Source organism: Cryptomeria japonica, unplaced genomic scaffold, assembly GCF_030272615.1.
Source record: "Cryptomeria japonica unplaced genomic scaffold, Sugi_1.0 HiC_scaffold_475, whole genome shotgun sequence".
Classification (NCBI taxonomy): domain Eukaryota; kingdom Viridiplantae; phylum Streptophyta; class Pinopsida; order Cupressales; family Cupressaceae; genus Cryptomeria; species Cryptomeria japonica.
Window position 1 is genome coordinate 1 of NW_026729295.1, and position 13873 is coordinate 13873.

Genomic DNA, 13873 nt, shown 5'->3' on the forward strand with positions numbered 1-13873 from the left:
GGATTCCTCCGTAAACCAGCCAACATGTTTCAAATCTCATTCCTCATCGCATTCTTGAAATCCTCCATAATTTGCTCTACCCTCCTAGGATTCATCCTTCTTAGCAATATCTCCTACATTTTCTCTAGTCCAACTACCTCAAATCAACGATCTGACTACAAGGTTTCAATTGCCTCTCAGTTGGTGATCTATTGAATATACAAGCAGCCTACCTCAATTCGATGATCTGTTCACCCAAAGAAATGCTTCAAGGTTCACAACTAGCTCTGATACCATACAACACAACTATGACCTGGAGGATCCTCAAAGATAGCTGTCCAAATCATGTATCAAGAGTAATATAATGGAAGCAACAACACAAAAGATAGAAAATGGAAAATCAAATATCTACATAATCATGTATTTTATTGGCATTTGCATGAAGATTGCATTAATGATTTTTGATGTTGTCATTGATGTCAAATAAACTGCTAATGTTATAATGATACTATTGTAATGTTGTTTTGTAACCAATAGGGAGAGCTAAGTGAAAGGAACTATAACCGATAGGTAAGTTTGGGGAGTGAACAAGTATTGCTAAGTATTGGAGAGTTGAACCAGTAAACCCTATCTGTTGTTTTGATAAACCCTAACTGATTAAGTCTAGTGAATTGGCTATATTAGTTTAGGATTTGATAATGAGTGGTATTGATTATGAAACATATGCATATTATATGAAGAGAGTTTCAAATAGTTTTTGGCCCATTGAGTTAATTTTTTTTGTCTTGGAAATGTGCAAGTATATTGCATGTAATGTAAAGCATATGATGAGTTACTGAGATGAATGAAGCAGTGATCAAGGAGTGGTCGAGGCTTTCTTGAATGATGTGTATAGATTGTTATGTAATCTAGTGGTCATACTTGAAATAACTTGTTTGTAATCTTTATGTGAATTAGGTTTTGGTTGTGTTACCGACCTAGTTGATTTGTTTATAAGGTCGATGAGTTGTTTTAGCTGAATTGTTGGAAAAGTTGAATTGAGTCTGTGGTTGCAGAACTTGATGATGTATCTACAATTTTATTAAAGGAAGATAAGAGCATGAAAAGGATCTGATCAAGCATGTGAAGTGCTATTCAATCAGATCAGAAAATTTTTGTTGTTTTCTAACAATTACAATAGTTAAATCCCTTAACCAGGTAAGCTCTAACAAGCTTGGTGTTATTCAAATCCTCTAAGAAAGTGATCCATTATCTTGGATTCTAAATCCTTCACAAATTTTACACCTCATAGGGTATTTCTTCTAACAAGGAATTATAGTCAATCCCTTAACCGAGTGGTCCCTAATAGGATCTGTTCTTAACAGGACTTTTTCTAAAAGCTTTAACAAGCTTGGTTCCTAACAGGGCAAACTTCAGAAGAGTTCAGATAATTATCTTGTGAGTCTCATCTCACTATGGTTTTTCCCATTTGGTTTTCCATGTCAAAAATATTGTTTCAAGTGGTGAATATTTTTGTGGTTATGTTTCTATGGTTGATTTTCTCAACTACTTATTTCACTTTGATAAGTTAACTAGTAACAATCTGAAATGAAGTTTTACTTATGTCAAGTAAAAGTATTTGGATGATTGTGAGTTTCATATTGTTTACTATTATCTATTGTGATAGTCATCTGATTTATCTTGATAAATTTATGTTGACAGAGTTATTGCATTTATAGTTCTAAGTTTACTTGAGAGGTTATTTCTGAGAAAAGTGAAAGTTTATCAGTTTTTCTATCTACTGATTCACTAGCCCCCCTCTTAGTAGTTGACTGTATCCTTATTTTTTCATCATACCATCAATTGGTATCAGAGCTCATCTCAGATCCAATAAAGTCTATGCCTAATAGCTTGAGGTAAAGATCTTGTAGAACATGATGAAGAAGGAAGGTACTAAGTTTAATAGAGAGAACTATAGGATATGGAGTGATAGAATGAAAATTTATATCAAGAGTCTTGGAAATCAATACCGAGAACATGTTAATACTCAATATGTTGTACCTAGTAGGATTGTGATTGATGATCAAAAGAAAGAGAAACAAGAAAACAATCAAGCACTGGAGGCTATTATTAGTTCTTTGTTTGATGTTGAATATGTTGATGTTCATTGTTTGGAGACTGCATATGAGGTATGGGAGAAACTTGAAAAGATTTATAGCGGTGATGAACATGTGGATATTGCTAAGGAAGAGAGTCTAAGAGGGAAGTTTGGTGACATACAGATGGCTGAAGGTGAGAATATCGAACAGTATGATCAGAGGATAAAAGAGATAGTTGGTGAGATCAAGAATGTTGGTGGTAAAATGGATGATGCCACAATAGTTAGTAAGGTGTTGAGAACCCTGCTAGCAATCTATGCTATTCAAGTTGCAGCCATTCAGGAACTAAAATCTATTGACAAAACCAAGGTAACCCTTGAATCCATCATTGGTAAGCTTACTGCTTTTGAATTAAATGGCTATGATGGTAGTATTCAAAAAATTGAATTAACATTTAGAGCTTATGTTTCTAACCCATCTATGAGAAAAAGTAGATATGTTAGTCACTTTCATGAATCTAGATCCAATAGAGAAATTCATGATGAAGATAGTTTGGTTGAGATTGAAGCATTGTTGGCCAAGCGGTTGCCCAAAGGTATTGGTAAATATAGAGGTAAATTACCTTTGAAAAGTTTTGCATGTAACAAGATTGGACATATAGCTGCTAACTGTCCTAATGGTGATAATGAGCACAAGCAAGAGAAGTTCAAGAAGTACAAGGGAAAAGGAAAAAGGGATTGTCTTATTGCAGTTGATGGGGGTATCACTGGTGAGGAATTTGATGGTGATACTAATGAAGACATTGTCTTTGTAGTCATTAAAGAGGAGACAACTAATGAGAAAGCTTTAGTTTCTTGCATGGATAATTCTGATGATTGGATCATTTATAGTAGTTGCTCACATCACATGACTGGTGACTGGATTAAATTTATTTCTTTGAAGGAATTTGATGGTAGAGTTGTAAGATAATGACTCACCCTACATGGTTAAAGGTAAGGGAACTATTTCTCTTAATGGAAAGAGCAATGCAGATAATGTCTACTGGGTTGAAGGTCTAAAGCACAATCTCTTGAGTGTTGCCCAACTCAATGACAGAGGATACCAATTGGATTTTAAGAATGGTATGCGCAAAATCTATGGGAGAAAAGGTGAACTGATTGCAACCGGCAAGTAGCCTAAAGGTAACCTATTTCATCTAGATCCTAAAGACAACAACTATTTAATTGCTAAAATAGATGATAGTTGGCTTTGGCATAGGAGATTTTGTCATTTGAATTTTGATAACATTGTTAAAGTGAGCAAGTCAAAGACAGTGAGAGGTTTTCCTTAGTTGGACAAACTCGTTAATTCTCTTTGTAAGGAATGTCAATTGGGAAAGATGACATCCTCAACTTTCAAGAGCAAGTCTTTTTCAACAAAGCATCTATTAGATTTGGTTCATACAGACCTATGTGGACCAATAAGGACTAAAAGTATTCAAGGTGATATATATTTCATGATCTTCACTGATGATTGCTCAAGGATGATGTGGGTCACATTCTTGAAAGATAAAACAAAGGCATTTGGTAAGTTCAAGGCATTCAAGGACTTAGCTGAAAAGGAGATTGGAAAGAAGATAAAGTGTCTGGGGACAAATCAAGGCGGAGAATTCACTTCTAAGGAATTCACTAGATATTGTGAAGTAAATGGTATCAAATGACAACTTTCCGCACCAAGGACACCACAATAGAATTGTATTGCAGAGAGAAACAATTGATCAGTTGTTGAAGCTACTAGGATGATGTTGATATAAGGAGGTGTAGCAAAAAATTTCTAGAGAGAAGTTGTCAGCATAGTTGTCTACACAATGAATAGGATTTTGGTAAAAAGAGGTAAGGACAAGACTCCTTATGAATACTGGTATGGTAGATCATCTAACATTGGTTATTTCAAGATATTTGGTAGCAAATGTTTTATTAAAAGAGGTGACTATATTAGCAAGTTTGAGGCTAAAAGTGATGAAGGTATATTTCTTGGTTATTCCACCAAGAGTAAGGCATACCAATGCTATAACAACCAAACATAGAGAATCATTGAGAGTGTTGATGTTCAAGTGGATGAGTATCCTGAAGTCTCAGGAGAAACTAGTATGGAGAAAAAGGATGAAGTTCCTTGCATTTTGTTTTTTGGAAACAAAACCTATGAAACCTTAAACTAGTAAAGAGAATTTTGTTGTACCAGTTCAACCGGAACAGGTAGATTCAGAAGAAGATGATGATAATGAAGAAAATGAAATGAAGATAATGATCATTTTATTCTGAGGTATGTGAGATTCAATCACAATCGTGAATAGATTATTGGAGATAAGGATGTTGGAGTGCTAAACAAAAGAAGGATCAGAGAAAATTCTTGCATGATCTCCACTATTGACTAGAACTGCTAAGGAAGCATTTGGTGATGATCATTAGATTAAAGTTATGGAGGAGGAACTTGAAAAAATTGAGAAGAACACCACATGGACTCTAGTACCCTAACCGATGAATAAAAATGTAATAGGGACTAAGTGGGTTCTTAGGAACAAGATGAATGAAGATGGTGTTGTAGTTCACAACAAAACTAGATTGGTTTGCAAAGGTTGTGCATAAGAAGAAGGAGAAGATTATGGTGAGACTTTTGCACCAGTGGCTAGACTGGAAGGTGTCATAACTTTAATGGCTTTTACAAATCATAAGGGATTCAAAGTATATCAGATGGATGTGAAATTTGCATTTTTGAATGGAATATCAGAAGAACAAGTATACATTGAGCAGCCAGATGGTTATGATTTAACTGATAAGAAGGAAATGGTATGTAAGTTGCACAAGGCACTATATGGATTAAAGAAAGCACCGAGAGGATGGTATGAAAGGCTTCATTCACACTTGATGAAGATAGGATTTCAAAGAACCAATGAAGATAGTAACATATGTCTCAAATTTGAAGGAGATAAGATAGTGGTTAGTGAAGTATTTGTGGATAATATCGTATTTAGAGGAAATGATGACATGAGAAATGACTTTGCAAATAAAATGAAAAGTGAGTTTGAAATGTCTCTTGTTGGAGAGATAAAAAATTTCGTAGGTTTGCAAATACAATAAATGAAGAGTGGTATTTTCATTACACAGTTCAAATATGTGAAAGAAATATTAAAGACATTTGGTATGAGTGACTGTAAACCAATTGGGACACCAATGGTTATAGGTTGTAAGTTGTCTAAGAAAGATGAGGCTACATCTGTTGATGAGAAGGAGTATAAGTCAATGATTGAGAAACTACACTATGTTGCACAGAGTAGACCGGATATCACTCATGCAGTTGATCTAGTTGCTAGATTTCAGAAGAATACAAAGGAAACACATTTGATAGCAACCAGGATTTTCAGATATTTGAAAGGTATTGTTGACTATGGATTATGCTATCCATATAAAGGAAACATTGAATTGAAGGTGTACACAGATGCAGACTAGGCAGGTAATGTTGATGACCGGAAAAGAACCACCAGTGGAGCATTCATTTTGGGTGGAAGACTTGTTTCATGGAGTATAAAAAAGCAGAGTTGTATTTCACAGTCTACTATTGAAGCTGAGTATGTTGTTGCTTATATGAATTGTACCCAGGCTATCTGGATGAGGCACATTTTGGAAGGTTTCAAGATTAAGTTTACTGAACATGTAAAGATCTTATGTGATAATACTAGTGTCATTCATATTTCAAAGAACCTTGTCTTGCTCACACAAACCAAGCATATTGAATTTAAGTATCATTTCTTGAGGGAAAAAGTGTAGAGTAAAGATGTGACCTTAGAGCATATTTCTACCAAGGAGCAACTTGCAGATATCTTTGTTAAACCTCTACCTAAGACTACTTTTGAGTATCTTAGAAGTTAGCTAGGGTTTATACCCCTTCATGAGGTCAATTGAGCATGATGTAGATTACATCAGTCCTGGAGCTACTTGCAGAATTTTACAGTAGGATTGGTGTAAGAGTGGAGTTATTCCACAAGGGCAGCATCAAGTTGAAGATTATTGATGTTGAATTGTGCATTTGACATTGCATATTTTACTTTCAATTTGGCATTGTTGTCAAAGGGGGAGAAGAACTATGTGATTATGTGGAAAAGAACCAATGATAGAACTAGTGACAAACTGAAGACAAGGATAGCAGATAGTAAAATGTAAACCAGGATTCCTATTCACAATCACAACAATCAATGGTATTGATATTTGTATTGACATCAATGCCAAAGGGGGAGATTGTTGGCATTTGCATGAAGATTGCATTAATGATTTGTTATGTTGTCATTGATGTCAATTAAACTGGTAATGTTATAATGATATTGTTGTAATGTTTTTTTGTAACCAATAGGAAGAGCTAAGTGAAAGGAACTATAACCAGTATGTAAGTTTGGGGAGTGAACCAATATTGCTAAGTATTGGAGATTTTTACCGGTAAACCCTACCTGTTATTTTGATAAAACTTAACCGATTAAGTCTGGTGAATTGGTTATATTGGTTTTGATCTGATAATGATTACTAATGATTATGGCATGTATGCATATTGTATGAAGAGAGTTTTAAAGAGATTTTGGCACATTGAGTTAATTTTTTTTGTCTTGGGAATGAGCAAGTACATTGCATGTAATGCAAAGCATATGATGAGTTATTGAGATCGATGAAGCGGTGATCAAGGAATGGTTGAGGCTTTCTTGAATGATGTGTAGAGATTTTTATGTAATCCAACGGTCATACTTGAACCGACTTGTTTGTAATCTCTATGTGAATTAGGTTTTTGTTGTCTTACCGACCTAGTTGATTTGTTTATAAGGTTTTTAAGTTATTTTAGTTGAAGTGTTGGCAAAGTTGAATTGAGTGTGTGGTTTCCGAGCTGGATGATGTATATATAGTTTAAGTAAAGGTAGATAGGAGCATGAAAAGGATCTAAACAAGCAAGTGAAGTGATATTCAAATAGATCAACAAACTCTTGTTGTTTTCTAACAATTGCATCAGTTAAATCCCTTAACCGGGTAACCTTTAACAAGCTTGTTGTTATTCAAATCCTCTAACAAGGTGATCCATTAGCTTGGATTCTAAATCCTTTACAAAGGTTACTCCTAACAGGGTATTGCTTCTAAGAAGCCATTATAGTCAATCCCTTAACCGGGTCGTCCCTAACAGGATATGTCCTTAACATGACTTTTTGTAAAAGCTTTAACAAGCTTGCTCCTAACAAGGAAAACTTCAAAAGAGTTTAGATAGTTATCTTGTGACTCTCATCTCACCATGGTTTTTCCCATTTGGGTTTCCATGTCCAAAATATTGTGTCAAGTGGTGAATGTTTTTGTGGTTATGTTTCTATGGTTGATTTGCTCAACTACTTATTTCACTTTGATAAGTTATGTTAATAGGTAACAATCTGAAATGAAGTTTTAGTAATGTGAAGCAAAAGTATTTGGATGATTGTGAGTTTCAATTTGTTTATAGTTATCTGTTGTGATAGTCAACCGGTTTATCTTGACAGAGTTATTGCATTTATAGTTCTAAGTTTACTTGAGAGGTTATTTATGAGAAGGTGAAAGTTTATCAGTTTTTCTATCTACTAATTCACCCCCCCTCTTAGTAGTTGACTGGATCTTTTTTCTTTTATCATACCATCATATTCATCATAGAACATCTAGTAATATATAGGTTACATACAGTCTAACATTCTTGGTTCAAGTTACATCACAAAATACAATTCATCTAGACCTCCAAAAAGTGTTTGAATTATAATTTATGAATCTAGATTGTCATACTACTTTGTTATATCTCAAAGGATCAAATACAAAAATATATATACCATTGAGAACACATCCAGGTTGGCCACAAAAAAATACATTTACCAAGGAAGAAAAATGAAACATGTAAAATAGGTCAAATCTAAAATGTGAAGATCTCATCCACCAAGGACAAACATGAAGTGCAAACCACAAAGAAGGGTCAACCAAGGGCCCAAGGACATCAAGCATGGTTCCAAATAGATCCGCAAGATAATAAATTGTTCCGCATGAGAAGAAATCTCCAACATAGACGGTAATCCCAAAACTGCTCTAAAACCAAGAAAAAGATGCTCCAAAATAAATAACTTGCTAGAAAAGAATCGAAATGAACTAGAGATCTGGAATGATGAATAAGAACAAGCCTGGAAGCTAAAAATTTGATCTGCAATGAAAAAGAAACAACTTCTAGAAAAGATGAAAGTAATACAAAAACTGAAACATGAGAAAAACTAAAAGAAAATACTTTTGTTTGATGCAAGATTTCTCAGAGACTGGGGATGCTCCTGCATCAAAAGGTCTGAGTCTATTCCATATTTATTAATCAAAACTCTTTCATGATTTTACTTTATCCTAGAGAAGACATGATTTAACATTAAAATTACACAAAAATCTCTTAAAGTACTTGGACTTACACCCTAATATCACCATAATAACATTAAATATTCAAAAAATACATACATACATACATATACATACATACGTACACACACACACACTCTTTTTGTTTATGTCTTGTTTTGATTGTTAATTTGGGTTTTCTCAAGCTCATGAGACCCCTCTTTTTTGTAGGTGCCTTGCTATGTGAGGGTTTGGGCCCTTTCCTAATTTATTTAATCATAATTTAACAATTGTGTGTTAAGATGACCTAGTTTAAATATCCTTTGCTCATTTTGAGATGTTATTTGATCATCCCGTGCTAGTTCAATAGTCCAATTGTTGAAAAATATAAGAAGGCAAGATTTATTTTTTTAGATGTGAACTTTCCTAATTAATATTATTATTTTTTCTATCATGTTATTAGTCAAAAGTTTATTGTTAATCTAATTAGTTTTGTCTAGGAATGACTTGTTAAAAAATATTAGACATTTTCAATTTTTCAGATGTAGGTATAGTTATTTTAAGTTGCATGTATGAGTAATTTTTGTATACATTGATATGATTTTGGTATATCATTACAAAATAATATTGGTATATTGTAGTTCTTCTCTTTGTAGGAATTCAATTATTCTTGCATGTGCTTATTTTTTAGGTATTATACAATACATTGGCCTTTGAAAAGTCTTAAGAGAATGATGAAGGTAATAATGGTTGGGTGTGGGGAGAAAATAATGATGGTATTCCCTTGAATTTTCTATTGACACATCCATTGAGTCTTTTAAAGGTGCAAGTGCTAGTAATTAGATAATGCATATCTTTCATATTCTAAGACACTTATCTTATCTTTAACATTTTAAATAACATACAACTTCTTTCTTTGGATACAGAGTTTGATCCATCTTATTTTGGTTATTTGTGTTCATCAATGAGTTTCATATAAGATATTAAAATCAATAAAATTATTTGTTTTAAGTTTTACTCAAAAATATTTTTTTGATATTGTTTTTTTGTTTTATTTTGAATAATAATACAATAAATCATAAATACAGAATTCTTAAGTTTTACAAAGACAACAAAACAAAAAATCATGAATATCAATTTTAATATTTATCTCAACAATGTTTACATAATAATCTTATTTATATTTTACTTATATCACTTATGTTTTAACATTTAGTAGTTTTTTCCTTATATATTTATATGATTGACACTCTAATTCTTAATCTCATTATAAATTTATAACTATGTTTCTAACATAACAATTTTTAAATAAAATAAAACAATTCTGAAATAAAAATAATAATTGAAGACTAATAAATATTTTATTATTTTGGAAAACTATATAAAATATTTGAACTTAAACATTTATTCTTAAAAGTATATTGCATATGAATTACCTTTTTCACATTGCCATTAAAGTTTAAATTTTTATTTATAATAAACTGTAATAATTGAAACTGACATGTAATGCCTTACACCAAATGATGGCTTATTTATATGACTCTACCAAACGATAGTTTATGCCACCATATATAAGATACTAAATACGTGATCAGCTCACAGCTGATTATTTGGAAGTATAATCCTATATATATCTAGGGACAGAATACAATACTGTAGTCGGTGGTACCAGAGGGGCAGGTGAAAGTGCTGGAAGAATCGTCCTTGGCATAACTGTAGGCCTGAGGGCACTGATTCTTGAATATCATGGAGTAGCTTGAGGGAGAGCAGTTGTCGACATGGGTGCCTCTGCAACAATATTCATCAGTTTGAAAGACGGTGCAGGCACTATTGCATCCGCCATCCACCTTCAATTGAGCAGGGCACGCAGCATTGACGTCGGCTTTGCATGCAGGAGCGACACACTGTGAATTTGTGGGATTGATGGAGAGAGGAACGTTGAAGCCGTCCACCAGGGAAACGTCGTAGAAGTCCTTGTTGCCATCTCCATTCAGGGTGTACTCGGCCAGCGTGGTCGGAACGCCTCCCGAGACTTGACAGCTCAGTTGGCCGTTGCAGTCACCGGTTTTACAGCTTCCTCGGCCGCTCGCATCAAAAGAGCAGCCGGTTCGGCCCCAGAATCTTGCCCCCTTTGTCCCCGCCGGCACATCCACCGTCCTTGTCTGACCTTGGTCGAGCTGCTGCCCTCCTCCGGGTAATCCTGCCGCCCAAACCGTGTACCCGCACTGGTTCCTTAACTCAAACTTAACTGCTCCCGCCTCTGCAAGAAAACACACACATATTATTATTCTGAGCCTCGGATGCATATAGTATTCAACCTACAACTCTTATGTTGTAAATACAGCTTACCTTGCATATGAAGAGATATGGCCAGTCCTGCCACAAGAAGAAGCACAAGATCTGAAACTGTTGCCATTATAGCGTCTGGATTGAACGATTGAATGAAGATGGATAGATTGGGTATATGAGGAGGGATTATATAGACAACATCTCTCCGCAAGTTATGGCTCCAGAAGCCGTGTCTTACGAGAGTCCCCGTCAGCATTGAAATTCTCTCCTTGAAAACTTCTAGATTGAACTGTTTGAATAGTTTATTCTTCAAGATCATATTATGTGAGAAGTGAATGTTTTTAATTATATTTCAATATCGGAATGTAGGAATTCACGCACATGTTGGATCATTTCTATGATCAACTTCATAATCATATATTATAAATCCTGTCTCCCTACATCTTAGTGATAGATCTTTTATCTCCCTAGTTCCTAAACATTGATGAAAAACATATTACCCAATTCTAATAATATAGACCACTCAAAGTTGATATTTTCCAGTACAGAATATTATCCCAAAGATTGAAAAAAATATTTCAAACTTAATTCTAATAATATAGACCACTCAAAGTTGATATTTTCCAGTACAGAATATTATCCCAAAGATTGAAAAAAATATTTCAAACTTAATTCTAATAATATAGACCGCTCAAAGTTGATATTTTCCAGTACAGAATATTATCGCAAAGATTGAAACAAATATTTTACACTTAATTCTAATAATATAGCCCGCTCAAAGTTGATATTTTCTTGATATTTTGAAGAGATCTCCACATGTTACAGAGGAAGCGGGTAAATCAAGAACCGACTACAAAGCCTCCTATCCTATGCAAGTTGTCGATGAATGTAAGATTCAAATACAGCCTTTTATTCTAAGATAGTTAGTAATGACATTTTAAATATATTTATTTAATTTTAAATTGAATATTATTATTAATTATTAAATGAATTTATATATTTATTTATTAAAAAAATGATATATTTTATAAATATTATATTTAAGATTTAAATGATTTTTTGTGAATACACTCATACCATTATAATCTATTTTACAAAATGTAAAAGAAATATTAATTTTTAAGAGATGTATTTCTTTAATTTTCTCATTGAAAATGGAATGTAAAAAGTTATGTCATTTTTACAATGTTCCCACAATTATAAACTAATAAACAATCTTGAAAGGTACTATTCAGTTGTTGATGTGTACAAATATGTGCTCTCTCTCTCTCTCTCTCTCTCTCTCTCTCTCTTTACAAAAGTGACCAAAGCCACTGAAATATTTATAATAATATGAAAGTAAAGATTTACATAGTTTCTTAAAGCCCAAATTTTGAAATAGACTAAAATTTATATCAACAATTTTTTTTCAAGTATATTCATCCAACCAAATACTTATGTATTTTTACCGTAGCATGCTCAAATACACCATTGCTAAATAGGAAATAAGGATGATCACGAATCCTTAACTATCTAAGCAATTCAAACATAAAACCAATGGAATAAATGCAAAATGGAATTAAACTAAGCAAGATGAAACTCCCTATTATGCATCGTGGCTTCCATTGTCTTTCTTCTCTCTGTGGTATGACGGCTCTCAGATATTGCACTGGCAACCTGCAATTGACACAAAGATTCGAATATCATGATCTAGAATAAATTGTCCACGATTGAAGAGGAGTGAAAATGGAGATTGAATGCTCAATTTATAGATTTTTGGAGAAGATTGATTGAGAGGTGGAACAAAATGATCAAGAGGTGGAACTCAGGTGACCTCATATGCTGATTGATAGTTGAACTGCTGATTTAGAGGTGAAACAAAATAGATTGAATAGATTAATTGAGTCAACTGATTGAGAAAAAGCTAACTGAAAGAAGAAAAAGAATGATTGAAGTAAATAAAGAAGATGACAAAGAGAACTAGAAGATGGAAATAGAGACTAGAGAGATAAATGATTTAATTAATTAATTTAGCATGTGCTTGCACTTTGATTTAGATTTTCAATTTAATCTTTGAATGAAATTTATTCAAATAATTGAATTTATTTTAATTCAATTTAGTATTTGAATATATTTAGAACTTGACTTTGATTTTCAATTTGGTTTTTGAAATCATGCACATGTATTTGAATTTGGAAGAATTTATAAGAATGTGAGATTAAATGAAATTAGAATTTGGGGATTTGGAAATGGAAGAATTAATTAGATAATTAAATAATTTAAAGAAACTATTTAATTATGCTAGTAATGGATTTTAATTAAATAATAAAGATTATTTGAATTAAGGGATTAAATTACAATTAATTAAATAATAAATATTTAATTAATATTTAGAAAAGGGTTGATGACTAGATGATTAGAGATAGAAATTGTGAATTAATTTATTTAAATAATAAAGATTATTTAAACTAGGGAATTAATCAGAATTAATTAAATAATAAATATTTAATTAATATTTAGAAAATGATTAAAATGATTAAATGATGAAAGAATAAGAAATAGAATAATTAGTAAGATGACGAGGAAATATGAAATTAGAAGAATAAGATTAATTAACTTAATTAAAGAATTATTTAATCAATTAGATGAATAATTAGTACATGATCAATGAGACATTTTTAGGTGTCTACATTTGCTCCTCTTTGAGACAAAGTCAGAATGACATTGTTCAAAGAAAATGAAAAATTATGTCCCAGTATGCCTTGGTGATACTCAAGGTGTAATACCCCCTCGAGAGATTGTTTGTGCACTAAAGACATGAATGATCTCTCAAAAAAAGAAGAATGTGAGATAAAATAATAGTTAGTTTATTAGAGATAGAAATAGGTGATGTGAAGATAATATTGAAATAGAATATGAGAGAATGAACCTTAGAATGAAATAGAATGAATTAGAAAAGAATATGATTTAGAAAGAGATGATGAGAAAAGAATCAACAAACTAGAAATAAGCAAATTTGATGAAATGAGAATGAAATTGAATGAATCATGAACCTAATCAACAAACTAGAAATAAGCAAATTTGATGAAATGAGAATGAAATTGAATGAATCATGAACCTATGTCATTATTTATTGTGCAATATATATTCATCACT

The 13873-nt window shown here is 32.5% G+C and overlaps 1 protein-coding gene across 1 annotated transcript; it reads right to left on the minus strand.

Moving 5' to 3' along the window:
* Window positions 1–9895: 9895 nt before the first annotated feature.
* LOC131871863 (pathogenesis-related thaumatin-like protein 3.7) lies at window positions 9896–11050 on the minus strand. The gene is made up of 2 exons (XM_059216008.1): window positions 10799–11050; window positions 9896–10709 (listed from the first exon to the last, which is right to left on the minus strand). The coding sequence occupies exons 1-2, from the start codon at window positions 10992–10994 to the stop codon at window positions 10084–10086; spliced, it is 822 nt and encodes a 273-aa protein (XP_059071991.1). The 5' UTR covers window positions 10995–11050; the 3' UTR covers window positions 9896–10083.
* Between the last annotated feature and the right edge of the window lie 2823 nt (window positions 11051–13873).

What these genes read in the sequence shown, in the direction of transcription:
- LOC131871863 (XM_059216008.1), bottom strand. Translation starts at nt 10,994, where the DNA reads ATGCTGACGGGGACTCTCGTAAGACACGGCTTCTGGAGCCATAACTTG. An exon ending in CATATCTCTTCATATGCAAG is followed by an intron (nt 10,710 to 10,798) that starts GTAAGCTGTATT and finishes GTTTTCTTGCAG; the next exon opens with AGGCGGGAGCAGTTAAGTTT.